We start from the raw sequence: 26,526 nt of genomic DNA, 5'->3' as shown, positions 1-26,526 counted from the left end.
AAAGCACTACAACAGTGTTTGTGCTCACGGGGCAAGTGGAGGAACAAGATGCTGAATCGTGAGTGCTCTGGGCACTTGTTAATGCCAGGCACACCTCAATTATCCCTCTTAGCAGCAGGTACTACATGCAATTTCTTAGCTTTTTTGTTTTGTTTTTAATATTTATGATCCAACTGGTACTGATAGTTTTGTTGTTTTAAGCTAATAAGACTCTTAAATGAAGCTAAAGGATATATATTTAACTGGAGGAAAAGAAAAGAGAATGGTCAGATACAAAGTAGACAAGTCAGCTGGGCAGAATGCTGCACGCCTCTAATGCCAGCACTCGGGAGGCAGAGGCAGGCAGGTCTCTGAGTTCGAGGCCAGCCTGGTCTACAGAGAGAGATCCAGGACAGCCAGGGTTACATATACAATGTGAGGCCCTGTTTCAATAAAGAAAACATGCCCCAAAGAACTTAAATGATAGGCTCATATTAATAAAATATTAGCCAGGCGGTGGTGGTGCACGCCTTTAATCCCAGCACTGGGGAGGCAGAGCCAGGCAATCTCTGAGTTTGAGGCCAGCTTGGTCTACCTAGCAAGATCCAGGAAAGGCACAAAGCTACACAGAGAAACCCTGTCTTGAAAAACAACAACAACAACAACAACAATAATAATAATAATATTAAAAATCATACTGCCTGATAAGGTGTAGTTTCACTCTAAAAACATAAAATTACCTAGATATCAATTCCCTGCTATGTGTAACAAGACTTTTTCTGCATGAAAGCTCAGCCTATAGCTTAGATTTGTTCCTAACTAGCTCTTATAGCTTAAATCAACCCATTTCTAGTAATCTACGTTTTTACTGTGTAGCTTTTTACCTTTCATTCTGTATGTCAGACTCCACATGTCCAGTTGGCGTCTCTCCTGAGCCAAGATTATGCCTCCTATACCTCCTGCCTAGCTATTGGTCATTCAGCTCTTTATTAAACCAATCACATCAATATATCTTCATACAGTGTACAAATATCCCACAACACTACAGACTATATATGTCAGTGCAGGGAATTAGCTTAAGACCATGGGTGTGTAAGTACTCAATCGTAAGCATAGGTCAATGTCCTTCCTCCTTGCAAAACTTCAGGAGAAGCTAGCACAAAACATTTACATACATCACCTAACTACTACAATAACATGCCACAGGCTAGACAACTCATCTAGAGGTAAAGTAAGCTACTTTCTTAGCAACTGAGATGCAAATTAACCACACCAGTAACTTTCATTCCCAAAGCAGAGAATATTAAGATGACATTTGATAAATTATTATAATGGTCAAAACACTGTAATTGGGGCTGAAGAGATGGCTCAGAGGTTAAGAGCACTCACTGGCTGCTCTTCCAGAGGTCCTGAGTTCAATTCCCAGCACCACATGGTGGCTCACAACCATCTACAGTGAGATCTGATGCCCTCTTCTGGCCTGCCAGAATTCATGCAGGCAGAACATTATATATGTAATAAATAAATAAATCTTAAAAAAAAACCCAAAAAACTGTAATTGGAATTTAAAGCAAAATTATAAGGAAATTAATTAATTAGGGGATTGGAGAATGGCCAGGGTTAAGGGGATTTGCTGCTCTTCAGGAAGACCACCTGGGTGTGGTTCTCCAGTAGTTTGAACAAGAAAGGCCCCCATAGGCTCATAAGCTTGAACACCTGGTCTGTTGATGGAACTGTTTGGGAAGGACTGGGTGGTATGGCCTTGTTGAGATGATGTATCTCTAGGGGCAGGCTTTGAGGTTTCAAAATCCTCTTCCCATTCCCAGTGTGTCTCTTTCTGCCTCCTACTTGCAGATAAAGATGTGAGCTCTCTGCTATTCCCGCCATCATACCTTTGCTCCACTGTACATGGAATGTGTATGTGGCACATACCTTAGGGATAACTAACAGTTCTCTAACTGGACTGGAAATTATGCCTGCCACTGGAGACCTAGCCAACTACCCAGGGCTAGTGAAGTCACACATCTTGGAGGAGAACCTACAAGCTACCACTGCTGCCACTTCACTAAACCAGGCTAACTCCTAACTACATCCTAAATATTTGTCCTGTACCCATGGACAAATACAGTCCTGTCCCTCATCAAAGAAACTTCTCCATGTAACAGACGGATAGACCACTATGGAAAACAATCAATCAAAATGCAGAGTTGTGGGCCACTGGTATTGCAGTCTACTTCTCCAGGATTCCAGGATACACAGAGGACCAGCTGAGCAATGACGAGACTATTGGACTTCTCATTCAGATGGACTACAGCCTGTAAGTCATCCCAATAAGTCCATACACACACATACACTGTGGCCTACGACATGGCTCTGTGGGTGAAGGCACTTGGTACCAAGTATGACTGACCTGAGTTCAATCCCTAGACCCACATGGTGAAATGAGAACTGACTTCTGCCGAGGTGTCCTCTGAAGCTCAGTGTGGTGACTCACACCTTTAATCCCAGCACTCAGGAGGCAGAGGCAGGTGGATCTCTGTGTGTCTGAGGACAGCCTGGGCTACAGAGTGAGTTCCAGGACTGCCAGAGCTACATAGTGAGACCCTGTGTCCAAAAAAAGGAAAAAAGACCAAGCAGTGGTGGTACACGCCTTTAATCCCAGCACTCGGGAGGCAGAGGCAGGTGGATCTCTATGAGTTCCAGGCCAGCCTGGTCTACAGAGTGAGAATCCAGGACAGGCTCCAAAACTACATGAAGCTACCCTGAATCAGGGGGGGGGGGGGGGGTTGCCTCTCAGCTCCACACATGTGCTACAGCACAAGAACACCCACACAGACACATGCAGCAACAGTTACCAACAATCTAACCAACTTTGCCATGGCCTTATTATTTTTAATATACAATACTGTAGCCTAATAATTTAATATTACTTGCCCATTAGAAAATTTATGTATTATCTATTATCAAAACATATAATTCTTCAATAGTATGTAAGAAACATAAAAATGGCTTTAAAAACAATCCAGGACTACAGGACTCCAAAAAACATGTAAAGAATTGGATACGTCATGTGTTACGAACTGTAACCAAATTCTTGATTTCAATTTAAATAACAAAGCTGAGGTTTACTTTTAATAAAGTTATTTTATCCTAAAGTAAATAATATTTCCTAATAGTCATGATTAAATTATTCTACCATATCTCCCTTTAAATGTACCTGCCAGCGTTCTGTCTACTTTCTGGGGATACACTGCGCACGTTGAACCATAAAGAACGTCAACGCCCTTGAACTTGTCACTTGAAGTTTATTTTGCAGCACTTTCCTTCAAAGTCATGTAATTTACTGATCGCGACTGTTTATAAATGTGACGCTTGGCTTTTGAGACGATTAAAAATCTTTAAGTACTAAAATTTTACATCATGATTTGTTTAACTTAAGAAGTGTTATGACGGTCACACTACAAGAAGATGTGAAGCAGAAACAGGATGACGCCTGAAACACCGGCCACCCCTCCCTCCCGTCAGAAGAGAAGGCAGACAAAAGGAAACGGGCGAGGCTAAAGAACCAGAGCAGGACAGGCAAGAAACTTCTCCCCGACTTGCAAAAGGGGGGAGACTCTGAGGTCTAAGGAGGTAACAGAACCATCCACGTCAGTTTATAGTAAGGCATCTTCTTCACATGTTATTGAATCCCATCATGCCTTTCATATTGCCAGCAGCACCTTGTTGAAACTGCCTCATCATTGACTGAAGTCCTGCCATGCCACCTAGAGGGAGACCAGAGTAAGACAGGTCATGACCAGGCGGACTCGAAATGCTTACTGCTTCCGCCTAACAAGTACTTTAACTTCTAAAACAGTGCTTTGACAGCAATTTCGTCAGCAACCAATGAAAAATGTGCGTTATCGGCTTTATTTTCATCTAAAAAGAAAGTGGAAAATGTGCTTCATGAAGTTACCACGAGGAATAAGGTAAAACACGAAAAGATCTTGGAATAGTTCCTGTCCGCAATCAAGAAGTCTGAACAGAGCATTTCTATGTCAAGACAAAGTCTTTTTGTAACAAGAATTAGTTTTATAAAAACTGGTCAATTCAGGACAGCGGCTGAATTTACCATTTGCTGAGCACTTACTATACGGCCAGAACCATACTAAAGGCTTGCTTTCACATACATTTATTTGCTCATTTATTTGTCACAGTCTCCTGACAAATGAAGTAAGTATTCTATAAAATAAAATTCAACCAGTCAGGATTCAGAGGGTCATCTTCCTTCAACCACTCACCTTTTGAACAGTCTTACCTACAAAAGTCTTACCATTAAACTACAACCCTTATAAATGGAACTCTATGCTACAGCTGGCCAAAGATTGTATATTTACCCATGTGATGAAGAACTCGTGGATCCATCATTTTGGCCATTTGTTGATTCAATTTTGCCATCTGTGACTGACTCACATTCTTAGACATATCACCACCTGATGAAACAAAAGTTTTTAGTTAGTATATGATGTGGTATAGAATATCATACAGCTTACTAATATTGGTCTCAATTACATTTTTGGGGGACAAACACAAGAAATTCTATCTATAGGATCATTGTTGTTACTGCATTCGCCCCGGCTACACTGGAATTTACTATGTAAGCCAGGCTTCCTGGGTAAGGAGGTCAAAGGCATGACCCAGTATTTCTTTTCTTTCTTTTTTTTTTCCCCCCCATTTTTTGAGACAGGGTTTCTCTGTGAGCTTTGGTGCCTATCTTAGAACTTACTCTGTAGACCAGGCTGGCCTCAAACTCACAGTTTCTCCTGGTTCCGCCTCCCGAGTGCTGACATCAAAGGCATGAGGCACTATGCCTGGCTAGAAGTATTTCTTTCCTTTTTTTTTTTTTTTTGGTTTTTCGAGACAGGGTTTCTCTGTAGCTTTTGGAGCCTGTCCTGGACTAGCTCTGTAGACCAGGCTGGCCTCAAACTCACGAGATCCACCTGCCTCTGCCTCCCAAGTGCTGGGATTACAGGCGTGCGCCACCACTGCCCGGCTGAAGTATTTCTTAAAGCTATGATTTTTCCCCCTAATATAACTAGGCAGCCCCTGCTAGGGACCCTGAGGAGACAGGAAGCTGTGAGGACCAACACAAGGAGAGATCCAAAGGACACAGTAAGGCAGCTTTTGGAACTCCAAAAGACCAAACAGGACCACATGGGCATGTGGTGCTCCTGGATTGTCCTGGGTGTATTCCTGACCATTCTGGAAAGAAATATCGATCTCCCCAAATAACACAGGAGACACAAAATGTTCACTAATCATGTGGTTATCTATGTAGTGCTTGTTTACCGAAAGTTACTTCACTGAAAAATAATAGCTTAAAATTTAAACTACGGTTGTGGCCAGAGCTCAGTGGCTCACTGACTGCTCCACGGCCCAGCATTGGGAGGGCGCAGAAGAGTGACAGGGGAGGTGGGACAAAAAGCTGGAGTTACCGAAAAGGACTAACTAGGGGAGACTGAGTAACTGGTAAACGAACATGCAAAACACGGTTTCTCTGTGCAACCCTGGTTGTCCTGGAACTCAGAAACTCAGAGATCTGACTGTCTCTGTTTCCCAGGTGCTGAGATCAAAAGAGTTTGCTATCACCGCCTGGCATATGATCTCAAAGATATTTGTATATCCCTTTTTTGAGAAAGAATATTACTGTGTAGCTGTCCTGGAATTCTTTATGTAGACCAGACTAACCTCAAACTCACAGGGATCCTCCTGCCTCTGCCTCCTAAGGGCTGGGATTACAGGTGCGCACCACCACCGCCCAGCTCATTTGTTTTTTCACATTATAGAAACTAAATCAAAAGAAGGCCTCTGAATAAATTCTTCAGAAAAACAATATTTTATTTTATACTATACATAGCAAAATAAATTCCAGCAGGAATAAAAAGATAAAAAATAAATCTGGCCAAGTGATAAATCTTGGTGGTATAAAGCCTACACAGCCTACATGAGACTCTGAGTTTGATCCCAGTCCCACTACACCAATCAAACAAAACTGAGGAGAAGAAAACACTCAGCTGGTTGCTGTGGTGTCAACCCAGGAAGGCCGCGTGAGGAAAAGATGAACAATCAACAGGTGTGGCTTACAGGAAGACTGTTTGTTTGACTGACCAACTGACTGAGACAGACTCTCTATGCAACTCTGGCTGTCCTAGAACTCCCTTTATAAACCAGGCTGGCCTCTGCTTCAAGGGGGCATCACCAGCTTCGTCTTACTTTTTGAAGTAAGGTCTAACTACGTAGCCCTAGCTGGCGTTGAACTTGAAGGTATCCTTTGCCTCCTAAATGCTGGGATTATAGACACTGTGCCCACTTGAAACTTTGGAGAGGGGTGGTGGAGTATGGATCAAACTCGGAGCCTCAAGCATGCTAGCCAGGCACTCTCCCTCTGAGTTACACCTCCAGCCCTAAGACTAGAAATGAAGTAAAATGAGAACGTTGAGACAGTCTGCAGATGAAAAGCAGGGATGTTTAGATGTCCTTACAGAGAAATAGGGAGAAGAAACATCAAGGGACGGAACAAGGGAGAGGTGGCCACGCACCAACTCCAATCAGTTACAACTGGAAATGTTCTGAAAATATGTGACCGTTAAACTAGACACTACATTAGAAAATCGACTTAGTGTCTACCATAGTTCTAACCAAAGAGGAAAACCGACTCCATGGAACTACCTAGAAATTGACTGGGCACAACAACAGAAGAGTCATCTAAGGATCTAGACACAAACACTGCTGAAACAGGAGGAGGCAGTGATGAGAGAGAGAGAGAGAGAGAGAGAGACAGACAGACAGACAGACAGACAGACAGACTTGAGTTTTGCTGGAGTTCTGACACCAGGTCTAGCTTTAAAGGAATCGCAGAGGATCAGGCCAGCAACGACCCTGCTGCTTTTCTTGTTTCAAGAAAGTCGGGACTGTTAGCATGTGATACCCAACCTAGTTAATGGATATATTTGAAGAATTTTTAGTAATATGAAAAAATAATCAGTTATATCGACTTTTGTCTCCACAGGATTTGTGGGATTCTTTGAGGAATGAAAGAGAGTTCAATTTTTTTTAGATTTATTTATTTATTATGTATACAGCATGTATGACTGCAGGCCAGAAGAGAGCACCAGATCTCATTACAGATGGTTGTGAGCCACCAACTGGGTGCTGGGAATTGAACTCAGGACTCCTAGAAGCAGTAAGTGCTCTTAACCTCTGAGCCATCTCTCCAGCACGAGAGTTGAATTTTTTATACTCTTACATTCTCTAAATATTCTATAGTATGTATGTTGATAGAAATAAAATCATTTTCAATATTAATGTCTACCATCTTGATTCTAAAAACAGATAAATCATGTGTCACATGATAAATCCTGGTAGTACTTGACTTAACATTAAGTTCAGATTGTCTCTCTTCTTCAGTACTGGGATGAAACCAGGGACTCAGACAGGCCCTACCACTGAGCAAAGCCCCAAGCCCCACAACATGAAATACAACAGCACCTTTTCCAGTAATATTTTGATTCTTCACTTCCTTCTCTGAAGTGATAAAGCACCTTTTTGCCTCACCTTTGAAAAGTCCTTTGATACCTCCCATCTTCTTGACCATCTGTGCAAACTTGGTGTACTGAGTCAGAAGCTCTTGAACGTCTCTTGTTGATACACCTGACCCTCGGGCAACTCTCTGGATCCTGCCTGGTTGCTTACTAAAAACCTTGGCACCATCTGTACTGTCCAGTTCTGCAGACAAGGACCAAATAATATCATTTACATAAGAGCATCATTCATTATCACAGTAGCTAAGCACTCTGCCTCTGAGTTATACCTCCAGTCCTAAAATGGAAATGTATTTATTAGAAAATAAAAATAGGGGGCTAGAGAGATGGCTCAGCAGTTAAGAGCACTGACTGCCCTTCCAGTACTCAGGTTCAATTTCCAGCACCCACATGGCAGGTAATAACTGACTCTAACTCCAAAATCTGGCACCCTCACACAGACATACATGCAGGCAAAATACCAATGTAAATGAAATAAAAATAAATTATAAAAAAGAAAACTGAAATAAAGCCAAATGAAAAACTTGGAACTGAACAGGGAAGAGGTGAACACAAACAAGCAATATATAACTTTGGAGGGTTGTACAGACATGTTTTTGTTTATTTTTAGTTTTCAGAGACAGGGTCTCATGTATCCCTAGTTAGCCTCAAAATCTCTATGAAGGGGAGGATGACCTTGAGTTTCTGATTTGTCTGCTTCCACTCCTTGAGTGCTGGGATTACTGGGTTTGATACCACACCCAGTTTATTGGGTTCTAACAGGGATTCCTGAATGCTAGGCAGGCACCCCACCAACACTCAGATGGGGAGGAGGGTGTGTTTGTGTACTGACACATGTGTGTGTACAAATGAGTCCTCTCCCAAATTATCTGTTTGATAGAGGGGCTCTCAACGAACCTAAGCTTGCTGTTTTGGGTAGGCTGGCCGAGCAGCAAGCTCCTAGGATCTGGTTGTCCCCACTCCTCAGCACCAGAGCTGGAGGAATGGACATCCACGCATGGCTTCTGACCATGGGTTCTGGGGTCTGAAATCCAGGCCTCTTGCCTCACAGTGAGTGCTGTCACCTCCTGAGCCATCTCCCCAGCTTGTTTCTCTTTACAGAGAAAATGTCACTGCTGTCTGTATACTATAAAATATCTATCTTATTATATACAGAACGAGACATGTAAATGGTCAAACCACAAAACAGATTTAATAAATGTTACTGTTTGTCAGGTTTGCTTCTAATTTAAAAATTTAAAGTAGAATATAATAAAAATATTTATAGCATTAGAATAAAAAGAACAAAGCAAACATATGTATACTTTATCTACAACTTAAACAGAATATTCTGAGAACAAACTAGCATGGTGGCACATACCTTTAACCCCAGGACTCAGAAGGCAGAGGCAGGAGGATCTCTGTAAGTCTGGTCTACATAGCAAGTTCCAGGCCAGCTAGGACTACATGGTAAGACCTGGCTTCAAAAGGAAAAAAGAAAAATCTGAGGACTTCTGAAACTCTATGTCTGTCACTCTGTATTTCACATGTCCGTCCTTTCTATGTCCTCCACAAATCACAATATGGCATATTTCAAAAACAGACCAGAAGCACTTAGCCTGATTCTACCCTATAAACAGCTGCTAACTTCTGATTCACAAATGTAGGTCTCCTAAGCAGGTAGAAGACAGCAGATTCTACCTACAGTTAATGGAGGAATTCTCCCTGGTCATACGCTAGCCCTTGTACTCTGAGGCCCCTTCAGTGTGTGATCACTCAGAACAGGAGGCGCACTTCTTCTGCCTTTACTTGTATGCAATCAAGGAACGAGGTGGACTTCAGTCCACATAGCTGCTTTAAGCTCTGCCTGCATGGCAGGTAGCACACTCAGGAGGGTGAGGCAGGGGGATCACAAGGTTCGAGGCCAGCTTGGGATACACAGCAAACCCTGTCATAAAAAAAGAAAAAAAGGGGGGAAAAGAAAAAGAATCCATAGTGTAACTGTCTCAAAACAAAACAAAAACAAAATAAACAGAGCCAGAATGCAGACATAAGAGAAAACACCTCTCAGTCTCTTTTTCACCGTATCTCGGGCTGAGCTCAAACTTGTGATCTTGTCTTGGCCTCTTGAGTGACAGGAGTATAGGCACAGGATACGCCTCGCCCAACATTCTCTTTATGACCTCGCTAATATGCCTTAACTAGCCATCTAGATGGCTTAGTAGATAAAGTCGCTTGTTGCCAAGCCTGATATTCAACCTGAATTCAATCCCTGAAATTCTCATGGTAGAAGAACCAACTTCCCCAAGTTATCCTCTGACCTCTACACACATATACCAAGTCCCCCCACACCCCTGGCAATACGTAACCAAGTTTTTATAAAAGGGAGTGTGGGTCGGGGGAGCTGGGCAGTGGTGGCATACAGCTTTAATCATAGCACTCAGGGGGCAGAGGCAAGCGAATCTCTGACTTTGAGGCCAGCCTGGTCTACAAAAAAATTGGGGTAGGGAGTACCTCAGTGGTTAAGAGCACTGGCTGATTTTCCAGAAAAATCATGGTTTGCTTCCCACACCACACAGTGGTTCTCAGCTGTCTGGAACTCCAGCTTCAAGGAACCCCATGCCCTTTGACCTCCCCAGGCACAGCACACCCATTTTGACCAGACATACATACAGGCAAAACACCCATTCATGTAAAATAATAATTTAAAAAAGTCAGTTTCCATTATTAAAAAATAGGTGGCCTCAGTCTTATCGACCCCAGTGATTGGCTAACAGCATCGGAAATATAAGATTGCAGTTTCTGGAATCAGTCCAAGTACAGAATGATCCAGGCCTGGTGGCACATGCTTTTGATCCTAGCACTCAGAGACAGAAACAGATCTCTTTTTAATTTGAAGCCAGTTTGGTCTACATAACAAGTTACAGGTCAGCTAACGCCACATAGTGAGACCGTCTCAAAAAACAACAAAAACTACAGAACAAATGCATGAAATAGAAAAACCAAATCTAGGCGAACAAATGCACATCTGTAAACACTGATTTCTGCAAAGAATGGCAATAAGGATCGTGAAGTTAGACTGTCTTCACTAAACACAGCTGGGTCAACTCTCTCCTCCAGATACAAACTCTCAGTTGCTGATGCAGGAATGCAAATAAACGGGAAGATTTCTAGAAGACAGTGTTCAGAGCATCTTAGGACTCTGAGGGGGGAGAACCACCTTGTCTTGATATTCAGTTACATCAGACATTTGAACCTCTCCAAGTGTTTTGGCTAATCTTGAGCGTTCCTTTTTCAGACTGTTTTTTCCCTTAGTCTGAAGCCAAGAGCTGCTACATAGCTGTTGTTGGCCTTGAACTTGCTACATAGCCAGGCCAGCCTCCAGCTCACTCATGGTACTCCTGCCTCAGTGTTAGGATTACATGTGTGTGTTTATATAGCTACCCAGTCTTGGCATTTTCCATTTTGATTAAGTTTGAGAATCACTATTACCAATTGCTACAAACATGAAAAGGAAGATTTTTATTTAGACTTTTACTTATTTATTAGTATCATTTTTTGTTTTTTGATGGTTTCATGTAGCTCAAGCTGGCTTCAACCTTACCTTACAGCTCAAGAATGACCTTGAATTCCTATTCCTCCTGCCTCCACCTCCCAAGTATAGGGATCATAAGTGTGCACGGCCTTGCCTAGAGACTGGGATTTTATTGAAACTATAAATAAACTGAATAATTATGTAAGGAAGTATGTCATTTGGTTATAACTCTAATTACAGAATTTTTGTTGCCTGGCATTTCCATATATACTCCCCTGCCCGGTATAAAAAGAAGGCTTTCGATAACAAACAGATAAACAAATAAATACAAACATGATTTCAAAAAGAAGAAAAAAAAAAAGGTTTTCAGATGTGGGAGAGCCATCATGTACCCTACAGAGTGACTGAGGACAGACTCCCAAGAAAAATGCTTAGGTTGGACCCCAGCCTCTCTACTGTCCAGTAACCTTGAAAATTTTCACTCAGTATGATTATAAGTTTTTTTCATCCGGAAAAGATATATAATAGTGAACTATCTCCCTTAAGAACCATGATGATTAAATGGTTTATATTTGAAAGGTACACATTAAGTATTGAAGAGACAATTAAAAAAAAAAAACACTGAATTTACTTGATTATTTATTTATAAATAGCTTCTCTCTCTCTTTTTTTTTTTTTTAAAGATTTACTTATTTCTGTACTTTATGTATATGGGTGTTTTATCTGTATGTACAGTTGCACACCAGAAGAGGACATCAGATCCCATGTTACTACAATTACAGATGGTTGTGAGCCACCATGTGGGTACTGGAAATTGAGCTCAGAACCTCTGGAAGAACAGCCAGTGCTCTTAACTGCTGAGACCTCCTTCCAGCCCCTGATTATTTATATTGAGATAGGATCTCACCATGTATCTCTCACTAGCCTGAAACTTGCTATGTAGACCAGGCTGGCCTCAAACTCAGAGATCCACCTGCCTCTGCCTCTCAAATGCCTGGATTAAAGGAGTACACCAACATACCCAGCCAACATTTAATTTTTTTAAGCACAGGATTCTCTCAAAACTGACTGTAATTTTCCCCATTCATTTCTTTCTATCAACTAGATGAAAACATACAATTCTTTCTTTGGAGCTCACTTAGAGAAGTGTTATACTTCTTGAATTTCTCTCAATGAATCAGCCCAATGATCACAACCCTTTAGTGAGAGCTTACAAGTTACTCCAGATCTACCTAAAAATAATCTTTGGATCTAAGTTTCTTCCATCTTGCCAACAAGAAATCATGAAACTCAAAACCTGCTGCTATCCGGAACACTGCCCAGTCAAGTCACTCACTCTCTTACCTTGATCATTCATACTATCCATTATCGTCATCAGCTTCTTTAGCCTTGCCATTGACTCCTGCTCATTCCCTTTGCTCATAAAATCTGTTCCAAAACCTGGAATCATCCCCTAAAACAGATTGAAACATAGTCATCAATGACTTAATACTGCTCAAAATGTCAATATTTAAATACTAGCCTTGAAACTAATTACTAAACAAACTTTTTACCCAAATGATTTATGCAAGTAAAACTGTTCTTAGAAATCACAATAAAAAGTACATTATATAAACCCATGAATGTATCATAGCAAACCCACTACTGTACACAATTGACACACGCTAACAAGGCAGGTGGCTCTTCTGTTACAGCCATACCTGCTGCACTGCAGTGTATTACAGCTGCTTTCTTTGTACAAATAAAATGAACACAAAAACAGACAAAGAACTTTAGAAACATTTAAAGATAACTAACCAAGATCTGACTGAATGGGCCCATTTTCATGATATTCTGAAACTGTTCATACATGTCTCGCAATGTAAACTGACCTGAAATACAATATAAATAATTCAGATATAGGAGAAAACGCACATTTCCATTCAATAAAACTAGTATTTTCCTTAATCATGAATTCATCCTGAAGCATAGTATCCAATCAACAAACATTCATTGCACAGTTACTGAGTGGAAGACAGGATGAATGCTGTAAGCAGTAATAAGCACATGGACAGATTGTATCCCAGAGAAGCTTACTATTCTAGCACATTAGATAGACATACGCAGTTACAAGAAACTTAGCAATAAGGCAAACTACATCTACTAAAATGGCTACAGTTAAAAGGCTTGAACATAGCAAAAGCTAAAGGGAATATAGAACATGTAAAATTTCTATACATTACAGGCAAGAATATAAAACAGTGAAAATGACATTTTTGAAATGTCTTCATAGCTTAGCTGTCCGTGGTTAGGAAAGTGGACAGACTGAGGACAAGCGTACTCAAATAATGCTAGGAGTGATGACACGGCCTTTAATCCCAGCAGAGTCAGCTGAATCAATCCTCGAGTTTGAGGACACACTGGTCTACACAGAGTTTTAGGACAGCCAAGGCTACACAGAGAGTCCCTGGATGAAAAAACTAGAGTTTCATTGACGACTATAAAAAAACTTCATTGATGATTACAAAAATATTTTGGTGATGGGCATGGTGGCTCATTCTGTATTCTCTATACTCAGGAGGCTGAGGAGAGAAGATTCCAAGTTTATAATCAGCCAGGACTATGAAAGGAAGATTCTGAATCCCATAACTCGGGGAATAGACCATAAGACTCAAGCATTCTGCCCAAAGCCGACCTGGGGCCCAGCTGCCGATCCTGTGAAGCCCAACAACTTGGAGGCGTTGGTGAGATTGCCCTACTGATCAACCTGTCAAGCTGAGATCCATTCAGGAGAGCTTTCAGAAGCCTGCAGCCTGCAGTCTGAGGAAACAAGATCAGCTGAGGAGTGGGCGAGCGACCTGAGAACGCAAGAAAAGGAGCTGTCCAGCCACCGAACCAGATCAGAGTCATAAGCCCACCCTACACCAACTGGGAAGAGGTAAGGCCCCATCTCTGGACTGGCAGTCCAGGTCTCTAGCCCCTAGGCCCCAGCCATCAGAGCCCCAGGGACCAGGCAGCTACCAATCCCTGCTCCCTCACCAAAAAAACCAGCCCCTGCAAACCCAACAACCACTGGAGTCATAAGCCCACCCTCCACCGATTGGGAACAACTGCTCCCTACGACAGAACCCACTAAGACCAATTGGACTAAGCTGCTTCTGGAGAAACAGAGCCCAACGGCACCAATTCAACCAAGAACTCCTAGTGGATCAAGACTAACAATTGGAACAAGAGAGGCACCTTCAGACACAGACACCGCCTGTACCGAGCGGAGGAAGAGATGAGTACACGCCAGTGTAAAAACACAGGTAACAACATAAAGACCTATATGACACCATCAGAACCTAGTGATTCTACACCTGCAAGACCTGAACATACCAACGCAGAAGAAGCAGAAGAAATCAATCCTAAAAATGACTTTAAGAAGATAATAGAGAGGGGAGTTGGGGATTTAGCTCAGTGGTAGAGCGCTTGCCTAGCAAGCACAAGGCCCTGGGTTCGGTCCTCAGCTCTGGCAAAAAAAAAAAAAAAAAAGTTGAAGATGATAGAGGCCCTTAAAGAGGAAATGAAAAACTCCCTTAAAGCTACACAGAGAAACTCTGTCTTGAAAAAATAAAAACAAACAAACAAAAAAAAATGGAAGAAAAAACAAACAAAAAATTGGAAGAAATCAAAGAAAGCCAAGAAAAAGTAATTAAACAGATAAAGGAAACAGTTCAAGATCTAAAAATTGAAATCGAGACAATAAAGAAGACACAAACTGAGGGAATGCTGGAAATAGGAAATCTGAGTAAACAAACAGGAACTACAGATGCAAGCGTGACCAACCGAATGCACGAGATGGAACAGAGAATCTCTGATGTTGAAGACACAATAGAGAAAATAGATTCGTCAGTCAAAGAAAGGAAGATTCTGTCTCAAAACCAAAAACAAATTATATGGGCTGGTCAGATGGCTCGGTGGATGAGGTACTTGCCAGGCAAACTGATGACCTGAGTTCAATCCCTGGAAACCACACAAGGTGGAAGTAGAGAACTATTTCAGTACCCTCTGATCGCCATATACATGCCACAGTGTGCTTACCCACACACACATCACACACACACACACACACACACACACACACACACACACACACACACACACACACAATGATAACAAGAACAATAATAAATTAGGAAGGGAGAAATCATGTATGAAATAAACTGGTTGAGAGAAAATGGACACAATACAGAACTGGGCTGTAGAGATGGTTTGGCGACTAAGAATACTTGCTGTTCTGTTATAAGGACCAGTGTTTAGACTCTAGAATAATCCACTTTGGCCTTTCACAAAGAAAGAAGTGGAATCAGCTAGATGGCTCAGTGGGTAAAGATGTTTGCCACCAAGCCTAATGAGATGCGTTTGATTCCCCAGAACCCACATAAAGGTAGGAGAAGAAACTCCAGCAAGTTATCCTCTGAATTAAGTACTTGTCCACAGGGAGTATAAAGAGAGGATGTATGTCACAGACTAGCAAAAAGTGTGAGCAACTTACACTGGAGAAATTCAAAGCTCAGCATGGCTGGCACAGAATGCTAAACATAGCAGAGTCAAACCTTATGGAGAAGACAGGAACTAGATAACGGGGTCTTTTATAAGCCCTCTAAGGACAAGGGGAAGGTGACAGAGGATTTTAGATTGATGGGATCATAGTGGAATTTCTGAAAACTCTTATTTTCTGAATAAAGAGATCAGCCAGGCTTAGTGACACACATCTGTAACCCCATCATTCCAGAGGCTGAAGCAAGAGGCTCTCAAGTTCAAGGATGGTTTGGATGTGGTGGTGTGAATGATAATGGTCCCCATTCAATCATATATTTGAATGTCTGGCCCTTAGTTGGTGGATTGGTTGGGAATGATTGGAAGGTGTGGCCTGGTTGGAGAAGTGTCACAGGAGTGGGCTTTGAGTTTCAAAAGCCCATGCCAGCCCCAGTTATGCTTCCTTGGCTTTGTACCTGTGAATCCCATGTAAGCTCTCAGCTAGTACTCCAGCATCACGCCTGCCTGTGTGCTGCCAAGCTCCCTACTGTGACGACCATGGCCGCCTGCCTGTTGCCATGTCCCCTACCAAGATGGTCATGGACTCACTCTCTGCATCTGTAAGCAATTAAATACTTTCTTTTATAAGCAACTGAGGTATGAGATAAAATAGCATGGCTGCAGAAGAGCTGAGAAACTGGTCGATAAACTGGAGGTGTTCAAGGGTGAAAGCACTAAGACTAGAAGAAAAATAAAGAAGGCTAAGGACATGGCTGGGAGGCAGACTATTTGCCTAGCATGCATAAGATCCTGTGTCCAATCCCAAGTCCTGGAGGTGAAAAAGCAATCGGTAAGCCAGGCAGTGTGGCGCACACCTTAGTCTCAGCACTCAGGAGGCAGAGGCAGGCAGATCTCTGTGAGTTCAAGGCCAGCCTGGTCTACAAAGCAAGTCCCAGGACAGGCTCCAAAGCTACATAGAGGAACCCTGTCTCCAACCTCACCCCACCCCCCAAAAAAAAGTATCAGTAGATAACACCCAAGTTTCTGACTCCAGACACAGGCAAATGTTGTTAACACTCACTGATAAAAATGGTGGTGTGAGCTAGGCGGTGGTGATGCATGTCTTTAATCCCAACACTTGGGAGGCAGAGGCAGGTGGATCTCTGAGTTAAGGACAGCCTGGTCTACAGAGCGAGTTCCAGGATAGCCAGGGATACACAGAGAAACCCGGTCTCGAAAAATAAATAAATAAATAAACAAATAAATAAACAAACAAATAAACAAACAAACAAACAGCAAACAAGGGTAATGTTCAAGAGTAGGGTGGAAGATAATATGTTGAATGTGAGGTGTTATGGAACGTATCAGTGGAAAAATGGTTTAGTAAACATACAGATTAATAAGGGTGAAGCTTGAAAGAAAGAGGTGGGGGGTTGGGGATTTAGCTCAGTGGTAGAGTGCTTGCCTAGCAAGCGCAAGGCCCTGGGTTCGTTCCTCAGCTCCACAAAAAAAAATGAAAGAAAGAAAGAAAGAAAGAAAGAAAGAAAGGAAGGAAGGAAGGAAGGAAGGAAGGAAGGAAGGAAGGAAGGAAGAAAGAGGTGGCCTCCAATGATGCCTAAAAACCCACCAACATCTGAGAGGTAAACACAGGAGTACAACATGAAGAGAAGGCAGGCAGGGCAGAACAGTACACAAACACAGGAATTAACAAAATGGCCTGAGAAAAGCCAGGGTGGCCATTAACCACTTGTTAAGTGTTTGTGTTCCTCTTGTTATGTGACCGTCATAACCATCAGTACCACCACCTACTTTTTACAGATAAAGCCGAAGTTCCATAGTGGAAGAATCTGAGTCTTGAACAGTGATACAGAAGTGGTCTTCCCCTTGCATGATGTGAAGAAAGGGTCTATATGTGTTCCTAATCTCATCCTTATAAACTTCCTTTTACATAGTTTAGTATATACACACATAATTGGGAAGGCAGATTTAAAAAGACATACTCTATAGATCAGGCATGGTGGTGCAGCCTTGTAACCCCAGAGGGCAGAGGGCAGGAGGACTGCCACAGATGGAGACCAGTCTGGTCTACATAGTGAGTTCTAGTCTGGCCAAGGCTGTACAGCAAGACCTCCTCTCAAAACTACCAAAAACCCAGGCAATGGTAACACACGCCTTTAATCCCAGCACTTGGGAGGCAAAGACAGGCGGATCTCTGTGAGTTCAAGGATAGCCTGCCTGGTCTACACAGAGAAACCCTGTCTTGAAAAACCATATGCAAAAAAAAAAAAAAAGGCCAAGTGTGATGGCACACCTGTAATCTCAGTGCTTGAAAGGCAGCAGCCAGAGCAAAAGGTACTCCAGACCAGCCCAGGACACAAGACCCTGAGTCTATACATACATATACTAAGTGTATTCTGAATTCTCAGATGTTTTGTTTGCAAGAATGAAAATAAAAGCTTCGATGTCAACTTTCAGCTAATTTGATTATAAGATAACAAAACTAATTCAGTAGCTGCTCAGATGCCCAAGAATTAAAATGATTTGCATATAAATCATCTAAAACAAGCATTGAACCTCTTTATTTTTTGGAGACAGAGTCTCACTATGTAGCCCTGGATAGCCTGGAACTCACTTTGTAGACCAGGCTAGCCTGGAACTCAAAGAGATTAAAGGTATATGCCACTATGCCCAGTTTAAAAAAAAGTATTTGAAAAGTTGATTATTCTAGATACAGACATTATCATTTCTAATGAATTAATAGTAAATATATCAAAAAGACGGGCTGGGAAGATGGGTCAGTGAATAAAGGTGCTTGTCTTGCAAGCCCAGGGAACCAAGTTCAACCGCTGGAACCCATGTAAAGGTAGAAAAGAACAAACTTCATCCACAAAGTTATCCTCTAACCTTTTCATGAGAGCTGTGGGACATGTGCAAATTGACTCCCCTCACATCCAACTTTTTAAAAAGAAAAGAAAAAGAAATCAAGAAAAAGCTCGATAGTGCATGCCTATGACCCAAGCAGAAGCAGGCGGATCAGAGGCCAAAGCCAGCTTCAGCTACACAGTAAGATCTCTCTCCGAAAAGCAATGGGTGGGGAGGTAGAGAGCTGTAGAGCAATTCTAGCATGCACAAAGCCTTGGGTTCAATCCTCAGCACCACCAAAAGGAAAGGAAGACAGAGAAACATTTGAGACCCCATGCTTTTGTGCGCACTATACCATGCTTCAGCTTCTCTATGAGCGCCTCGTTGTCATCCAGCTTCAGCTCGTTGACTTTGTCTATCAGCCCTTCAATGTCACCCATACCTGTAAGACACCAAACGGAAAATGAACATGACAACGTGCTCACCTTTACACGATGCAGAGCACACTGATACATGGAACAGTTTACAGGGTTGGTTACATGATCTCACTGTATTTGACATGAAAGAAACTGAAGCTAAGGAGGAAGCAAAGGTATGGACCGGGGTGACCCCCTCACCCCGTGCTCACTAACTACACACTTTAAGAGGATGACAAGTTTTGCTGCCATCACCACTTCCATCACTCTAACTGCACATTCCTGTAGTGTGTGCTCAAACTCTCCCAAAAAGCTCTGCATCCAACAACCCACTTTACCATTCTAACCACAGAAGAGGACAGAGGGCTGGGGTGCGGCTCGGCAGCAAAACTGGTCCCCAGCACTTCAAAGAAACAAGGAACGGAAAGTAAGCCAGAGGTTAGAATGGTAAGTCACAGAAGGAAATCTCTGTCTTGAGCCAGTTAGTAAGCACAGGGGTTAAAACCCTAATTTTCTCTAAGATCCACACTATCTCAGAGATGGTTCTATAATTCCACACTGAACTTACCCAGAAGTTTGCTGATAAAAGGTTGTGTTTTGAAAGGTTCAAAGTCATCTATATGTTCCCCTGTACCAATGAAAATAATTGGGCTTTTGGTGGCAGCAACTCTACACAGGAAAAAAAACAAACAAACAAAAACCAATAATAACCTCAAAAAAGAAAACAAATATCCAAAGGATTTTTCAAAGATAACAGACAAAAGGTATAAAATTCAAGTTTCTTTTCACTAGTTAGAACTATATCAGACAGGCTCCAAAATGTTTCTACTTAAATCTCTTGTATGCATCATATCAATTCATTACTAAGATAGTCTTAAAAGCAGAGTAAGAAACTCATAAATACACACACATACACACATGATCCCAAGGCATGGATCAAATGATTTACAGGGCAAAGGGTTTAACGACCGCAACAGTGAAGCTCCATCCGATACTCACGCACTGAGAGCACCGCCTCCTTTGGCATGACCATCAAGTTTTGTCACTATTACTGAAGCTACATCTACTTTATCTTTAAAAGCCTTCGCCTGGGCTTCACAGGCCTGTCCAATGGAGGCATCCATCACATAAACAATGTTATCCGGTTGCTAGAAAGAATGAATGAAAAAGACTTGTTCCTACCGGTGTTAAAGGTCACCATGAGCATGTACAGAATGCTTACTATAAATATTATTTAATAAACACTGAGGGAGGGAGGGGGAGGGGGGGCACCGTGAATTAAGTGGCACATAGGGCTTGACAAAGAGACAGTAAGAAAACCTTTGAGTCCATGATATATAGAAGAAAATATGGTAGCATCTTCGAAATTATTCTGAGCTGAGGACTGAATAAAGAAGAAAAGCTGCCTGGAGGTGATGGCGCATGCCTTTAATCCCAGCACTTGGGAGGCAGAGGCAGACGGATCTCTGAGTATCGTCCAGCCTAGTCTACAGAGTGAGTTCCAGGACAGCCAGGGCTACCTGGAGTCTGTTTCCAAAAGAAAGGAGAAAGGAGGAGGAGGACAAAAGAAGGGGAAGGAGGAGGAGAAGAATTAGAAGAGGAGGAGGAGTTTATGCAAACACCTTTAGATACTGAAGGCAAAGGAACAGTAAAAGTAAATCAGAAAAAGTACAAGGTGGAAGGGTGTATTCAGAAAACAGAATCATTAATAGACTGAGGACGTGTCCCTTAGATCTGTCCCCATTTGTCAATAAAACAGTAGCACTAAAAAGACACTAATTAGTACCAATCACTAACCAAAGAATTATTGACAACATCCTGACAACCAAACATGAACATTCTAATGTATGCAACAGGTGTTGAGCTGCTTCTTACCTCTACATTATTTCCATAATTTTATTTTTGTTTTAGCATGGAGGTTTCAGTAAGAATGGCCCTCAAAGCCTCACTTATTTGAATACTTTGCCATAGGGAATGGTACTACTTGAGAAGGATTAGTAGGTGTGGCCATGTTGGAGTAGGTACAGCCTTGTTGGAGGAAGTGTGTCTCTGGGAGTGGGCTTTAAGATTTCAAAACCCCAGGCCAGGCCCGGAGGCTTGCTCTCTTCTGCAGCCTGAAGATCTGGATGTAGGATCCTCAGCTACTTCTCCAGCACCATGTCTGCCTGTGTGCCACCATGTTCCCCACCATGATGATAATGGACTCTGAAATTGTAAGCCAGTTCCAATTATGTTTTCTTTGTAAGAGCTGCCTTAGTCATGTTGTCTCTTCCACAGCAATAGAACAGTGACTAACACACAGGGTCTAACACACCATGTAGCCTTGGCTGGATAGCCTAGAGCTAGCTAATGTTATCAGGCTGGCTTTGAACTCAAGAGATCCATCTGTGCCTCCCAAGTACTAGGATAAAAGGCATGTGCCACCATGCTCAGCTCCATTTTCAGGAGCTTTAAAGGAGACACTAAATGACAATATTAATGTTTCATTTTGAAAAATCTTCAAAATAATTGTTTCTACTGAATTTAGGTAATGAGAAAAAAATCAACAACTATTTAAGGTTAATTCTTAATTTTTCATTATATTTTTCTACACTGAAGACCAAAAATGATGACATTGTCTTTATCACAGAGTTATAGGTCCCCCAAACAGAAATAAACTACTTAATAGATGTCTTATAGGCAAGGAGTAACTTATATTCACCAAAAACTCAATCAGGTTTCATAGTTAAACTGACTAAAGTCTCTTAAGTGGTGTCGTACAGAAAGCTACTTACTATAGCATTAGAAACTTGAAGCATTTCTTCAAACAAAGAATCTTCCTGTTTGTGCCGACCACTTGTATCAACAATAATAATTTCAAAATTTTCATTTTTGAACTTCTCCACTCCTTCAGAAGCAATGATGACAGGATCCATTTCTGTGTAGCTATTGAACACGAACAACTGATTAAACAACATTACAACGGGAAAACATCCAAATACTATCTACCTGGTAATTATCAGTTCATTTTAATATAGTCTGAAAAAGTGAAAATATTATATTTTCAATTTAGAAGAAGATATTCCTAATAAGTAACAAAACCAGAAGCCATTTCTTTGGCATCATGAAGCACCACTGAACTTTCCTACAAAAGTCTGCATAAACCGGGTGGTGGTGGTGGTGCACGCCTTTAATCCCAGCACTCAGGAGGCACAGCCAGGCGGATCTCTGTGAGTTCGAGGCCACCTTGGGCTAGAGAGTGAGTTCCAGGAAAGGCGCAAACCCTGTCTATAAAAACCAAAAAAAGAAAAGAGAAAAAAGAGGCAAACAAAGCTTTGGAGGCTAGAGAGATGGCTCAGAGGTTAAGAACACTGACTGCTCTTCCAGAGGTCCTGAGTTCAATTCCCAGCAACCACATGGAGGCTCACAACTATCTATAAGGAGATCTGGTGCCCTCTTCTGGCCTGCAGTGATACATGCAGACAGAACACTGCATATGATAAATAAAATAAATCTTAAAAAAAAAAGTCTGCAAGCCGGGCGGTGGTGGCGCACACCTGTAATCCCAGCACTCGGGAGGCAGAGGCAGGTGGATCTCTGTGAGTTCGAGGCCAGCCTGGTCTACAGAGCTAGTCTAGGACAGGCTCCAAAGCTACAGAGAAACCCTGTCTCGAAAAAATAAACAAACTCTGCATAATTCTAATACATGTTTTGTCTGAATTGCTTCCTTAAGCATTTTTAAATCTTCTTTAATAAGTGAAGTCATGCTACAAAGCATATTATACCTGCTTTTCCATTTAATAACATTCTGTTAACATTTTATGAACTTATTAAATACTCCTGTGAAACAATACTTTGAGATTGTACAGTACCCCATCATGATGACATCATCATCTACTATATACATGGAGGTTGAACATTTAAGGTTTATCTGGTATGTGAGTATTAAACACACTTGAAACAAAATAAATACTTCTTTAAAAAAAAAATAAAGTATAGGGACTGGAGAAATCGCACAGCAGTTAAGAGCCCGCTGCTCTTCCACAAGACCCAGGTTCAGTTCCCAGCACCCACATGGCATGGTTCACAACCATGTTTACCTCCAGTTCCAAGGGATATAACACCCTCTTCTAGCCTGAAGGGCACCAGGCAGGCACACATGTGCTGCACAAACATACATGCAAGCAAAACACCCACACACAGATAATAAATATATTAAAATAAAAATGACAGTTATTAGCATTACTAGACATTATTTAATCAATCAATCAATCAATTAATTTTTAAAAAGATTTATTTATTATGTACACTGAAGAGGGCGCCAGATCTCATTACAGATGGTTGTGAGCCACCATGTAGGTGCTGGGAATTGAACTCAGAACCTCTGGGAGGATAGTCAGTGCTCTTAACCTCTGAGCCATCTCTCCAGCCCCTCTATTAATTATTTTTTAAGATAAGGTTTCACTATACAGCCCTGGCTAACCTGGTATCAGCTATATAGCTCTGAGTAGTCTTAAACTCATGATAATTCTCACCTCAGCATCTTTTTTTTTGGGGGGGTGGGGGAGTTGAGACAAGGTTTTTCTAACAGCCCTGGCTGTCCTAGAACTTGCTTTGTAGACCAGGCTGTCCTAGAACTCACAGAGGTCTGCCTGCCTCTGCCTCCCGAGTGCTAGGATTAAAGGTGTACATGCCACCACACCTGGCTATAACCTCAGCATCTTAAATACTAAGATTATAGCCATACAACTAAAATTTGTAAATGTTTCTTCATAGAAAATGACAATGAGCTGGGCGGTGGTGGCGCACGCTTTTAATCCCAGCCCTTGGGAGACAGAGGCAGGCCGATCTCTGTGAGTTCCAGGCCAGCCTGGTCTACAAAGTGAGTTCCAGGACAGCCAAGGCTTGAAAACTCAAAGAGAAAGTGACAGTGACTACATATATACAGATAGTATGTCACATAAAAAATTGCAGTAATTATCATTCTAAAACTAAATTCCTCTTTCTAACAAATGATACAATAAAGTGTGCCACTGTGTTCAGTTTTTTGTTATATGTATCTACTTATTTAATCTTCTCTATGTGTATGTGTATAAGCATGAAGAAACCATGGTGCACCTGTGGAGTCACAGGTCCTGGAGATGGAACTCGGGGTGCCAGTCTTGCCGACTAGTGCTGTTACCTGCCAAGCCAGCCATCTCATCAGTCCCCACTGGGTTCATTCTAGTGAGAATTCATTCACTCATTCTAGTGAGAATTCATTCATTCATTCTAATGAGAATTGGTTCTTTTTCTTTTTCTTGGTGGGGAGGGTTGCTTTGCTTTTTTGGGTGGGGAGGGCACCTAGGTATTAAACTCGGGGCCTTCTATATCCTCGGCAAGTACTCACTCCATAAGGTACATGCCCAATCCCCGTTTGATGAGTTTTGACAAATTTGTGCAATCCGTTAGGCACTGCTATGGGAATCCATGTACAAAGCAGTTGCGCTGGCTAGTTTAAGGTCAACTTGAGACAAGCTGAAGTTCTCAAAGAGCCCCAGCTGAGAAAATGCCTGCACAAGATCGCTGGCCTGGCGGTCTGGGTTCTATGAAAGCAGGCTCAACAGCCAGCAGCAGCACCCTTCATGGCCTCCTGCCTCCAGGTTCCTGCCCTGCCTGAGTTCCTGCCCTGACTTCCTCAATGACGGGCTATGATTTACAAGTGTAAGCCAAATAAACACTTTCTCCTCCCAAGTTGCCTTTTGGTCAAGGTGTTTCATCACAGAAACAGTAGTAACCCTAACTAAGACAGCTGTCCAAAGACTCATTTTAATGTAAAATGATCGATCTTCCTATAAAAATCTGTATGGTAGATGACAATAAAAAGCATTAAAAGTGCTAATTAGGTGTGTTACTATATACCTCACTTTAGTTACTTAAAGAAATACTTTTGTAGGTGTGTGTGTGCATGCACGTACACATGTGAGCACACCCACCCACAAATGCGCCACAGTACATGTGGAGGTCAAAGGGTAACCTTATGAAGTTGGTTCTCTCCTTCCACCATGCTTCCTGGAGTCAAACTCAGGCTGTCAGGCCCTGAGTACATACTGTTAAATGATAAAGAATTAAAAAAGGAAGGCACGTATGGTGGCACACACCTGTGAGCCCAGCACCCAGAGGACTGAGACAAAAGGATTACACTAGTAATTACAAGGATTACAAAAGGATGACCTGGACTACTAGAGTTTTCCAGGTCAGACAGAACTGGAACTGAGACTGACTCTCAAAAAGCCAAAAAAGAAAAAAAGAAAGAAAAAAAAAAATAGTGACCTACCTTCCATAGAATGGAATTCTTGCTTTGGTGGCATTCTGTTTTAGCTGGTCAAAAGCTCCTAAGAGATAAAGAATTAATGAAGCCTCAAATGTGACAATAAAAAATACAAAAAGAAAAATAAAAGTTTAAGTTCAACACACTACCTGCTCTGAATGTATCTGCACATATCAAACAGGTCTTCCAACCTTTTCTCTGATAATAATATGCTAACTGGGAAAGGAAGATTAAAAATAAAGTATCAGAAAACAATTCATTTTATATATAACTTTTGTTTAATCTTATTTATCTAAGAAGTAAAGTAAAACTGCTCATAATTCTCTTAAATGTAATATTAAATATTCTGAGGCATAGTTTAAATCCTAATTCTCATTCAATAAATGTAAGGTAACAGGGCCGCAATAATCACTGTTAAACAACCATCACCCTCACCCTTAAACTGTAACATGGCTAACACTTGTGGGGGACCCAGTCATAGACAAGAGGGCCACGTAAGAAATAAAACATCAACATAAGGATAGTAAGATAAAAGGCAATATCATGAACAGTGGGACACTCAAAGGGAAATTGTGTCAAAAGAGAAAGTCAATTCCCTTGTTTTCTTCAAGTGATTAAAAAAATCACGTGTGCATTCGAGCTCTCCTTGTCTTACACCCTCTCTTTCTCTCCAGTAGCTGTGGCTGGCCTGGAAGTAACTACAGAACAGGCTGGCCACAACACAAAGATCCACCGGCCTTCCTCCACTACATCTGGCCATGCTTACATTCCTTAAGGACAGGAGTTGCCTTTTCTTTTTCAAAAGAACTGGAATTAACATTATTTTTCACTGTTTGTTTTGAGGTGGTCTCATACAGCTCAGGCTGACCTCAAACTCACTATGTAGCTGAGGATGATCTTGAACTCCTGATCTTCCCAACTCCACAACAGTCTGGGACGACAGGTAAGCATCTCCACACCTGGCTTACAAGTCTAACATGCTGACAAATATCACAGGAGACTATAGGAGTCTACTCTGTGTCCTAAAAAAATATTACAAAAGCAGAGAAGACATACCGAGTACCAAAACTCTAAAACAACAATAGATAGCTTGGCTTGAAAACAAAACTTTGTACAAACACATCTTACACAGACACTTTTCAGTGCATTTACCTTTGAACATGTAGTCGTCTTACCACTCCCTTGCAAGCCAACGAACATGATCACATTCTGTTTTCCTTTAGTCGGGGTCCATGCTTTAACTCCAGGGTCTACAAGCTGGAGACCAAAGATAAAAGTGTCGGACTAACACAGGACATTCAAAAGTCCTAGGACATTATAAAAAGCAAGCTAAGGATGTTTCCATTTCTTAAAGCCACCACGACCCCAACACTCTTAGACGAG

At 41.7% G+C, this 26,526-nt stretch overlaps 1 protein-coding gene across 1 annotated transcript in view; it reads right to left on the bottom strand.

Annotated features, from left to right (window-relative positions):
* Positions 1–3,264: 3,264 nt before the first annotated feature.
* The window catches only part of Srp54 (signal recognition particle 54), a 42,347-nt gene continuing 19,085 nt past the window's right edge, over positions 3,265–26,526 (bottom strand). Inside the window, exons 5-16 of the mRNA XM_036206513.1 lie at positions 26,296–26,400; positions 25,293–25,359; positions 25,150–25,207; positions 21,629–21,779; positions 19,854–20,002; positions 19,423–19,523; positions 18,794–18,880; positions 12,874–12,947; positions 12,421–12,529; positions 7,576–7,746; positions 4,359–4,454; positions 3,265–3,746 (exon numbers count right to left, since the gene is read on the bottom strand). Of these exons, the coding sequence (XP_036062406.1) occupies positions 3,655–3,746; positions 4,359–4,454; positions 7,576–7,746; positions 12,421–12,529; positions 12,874–12,947; positions 18,794–18,880; positions 19,423–19,523; positions 19,854–20,002; positions 21,629–21,779; positions 25,150–25,207; positions 25,293–25,359; positions 26,296–26,400 (1,260 nt within the window). The 3' untranslated portion in view covers positions 3,265–3,654. The remainder of the gene's footprint in view (positions 3,747–4,358; positions 4,455–7,575; positions 7,747–12,420; positions 12,530–12,873; positions 12,948–18,793; positions 18,881–19,422; positions 19,524–19,853; positions 20,003–21,628; positions 21,780–25,149; positions 25,208–25,292; positions 25,360–26,295; positions 26,401–26,526) is intronic.

This window comes from Onychomys torridus, chromosome 14, assembly GCF_903995425.1.
Source record: "Onychomys torridus chromosome 14, mOncTor1.1, whole genome shotgun sequence".
NCBI lineage: Eukaryota > Metazoa > Chordata > Mammalia > Rodentia > Cricetidae > Onychomys > Onychomys torridus.
Note: the sequence above shows the minus strand (reverse complement) of the source record. Positions and strands in the feature narration are given on the sequence as shown.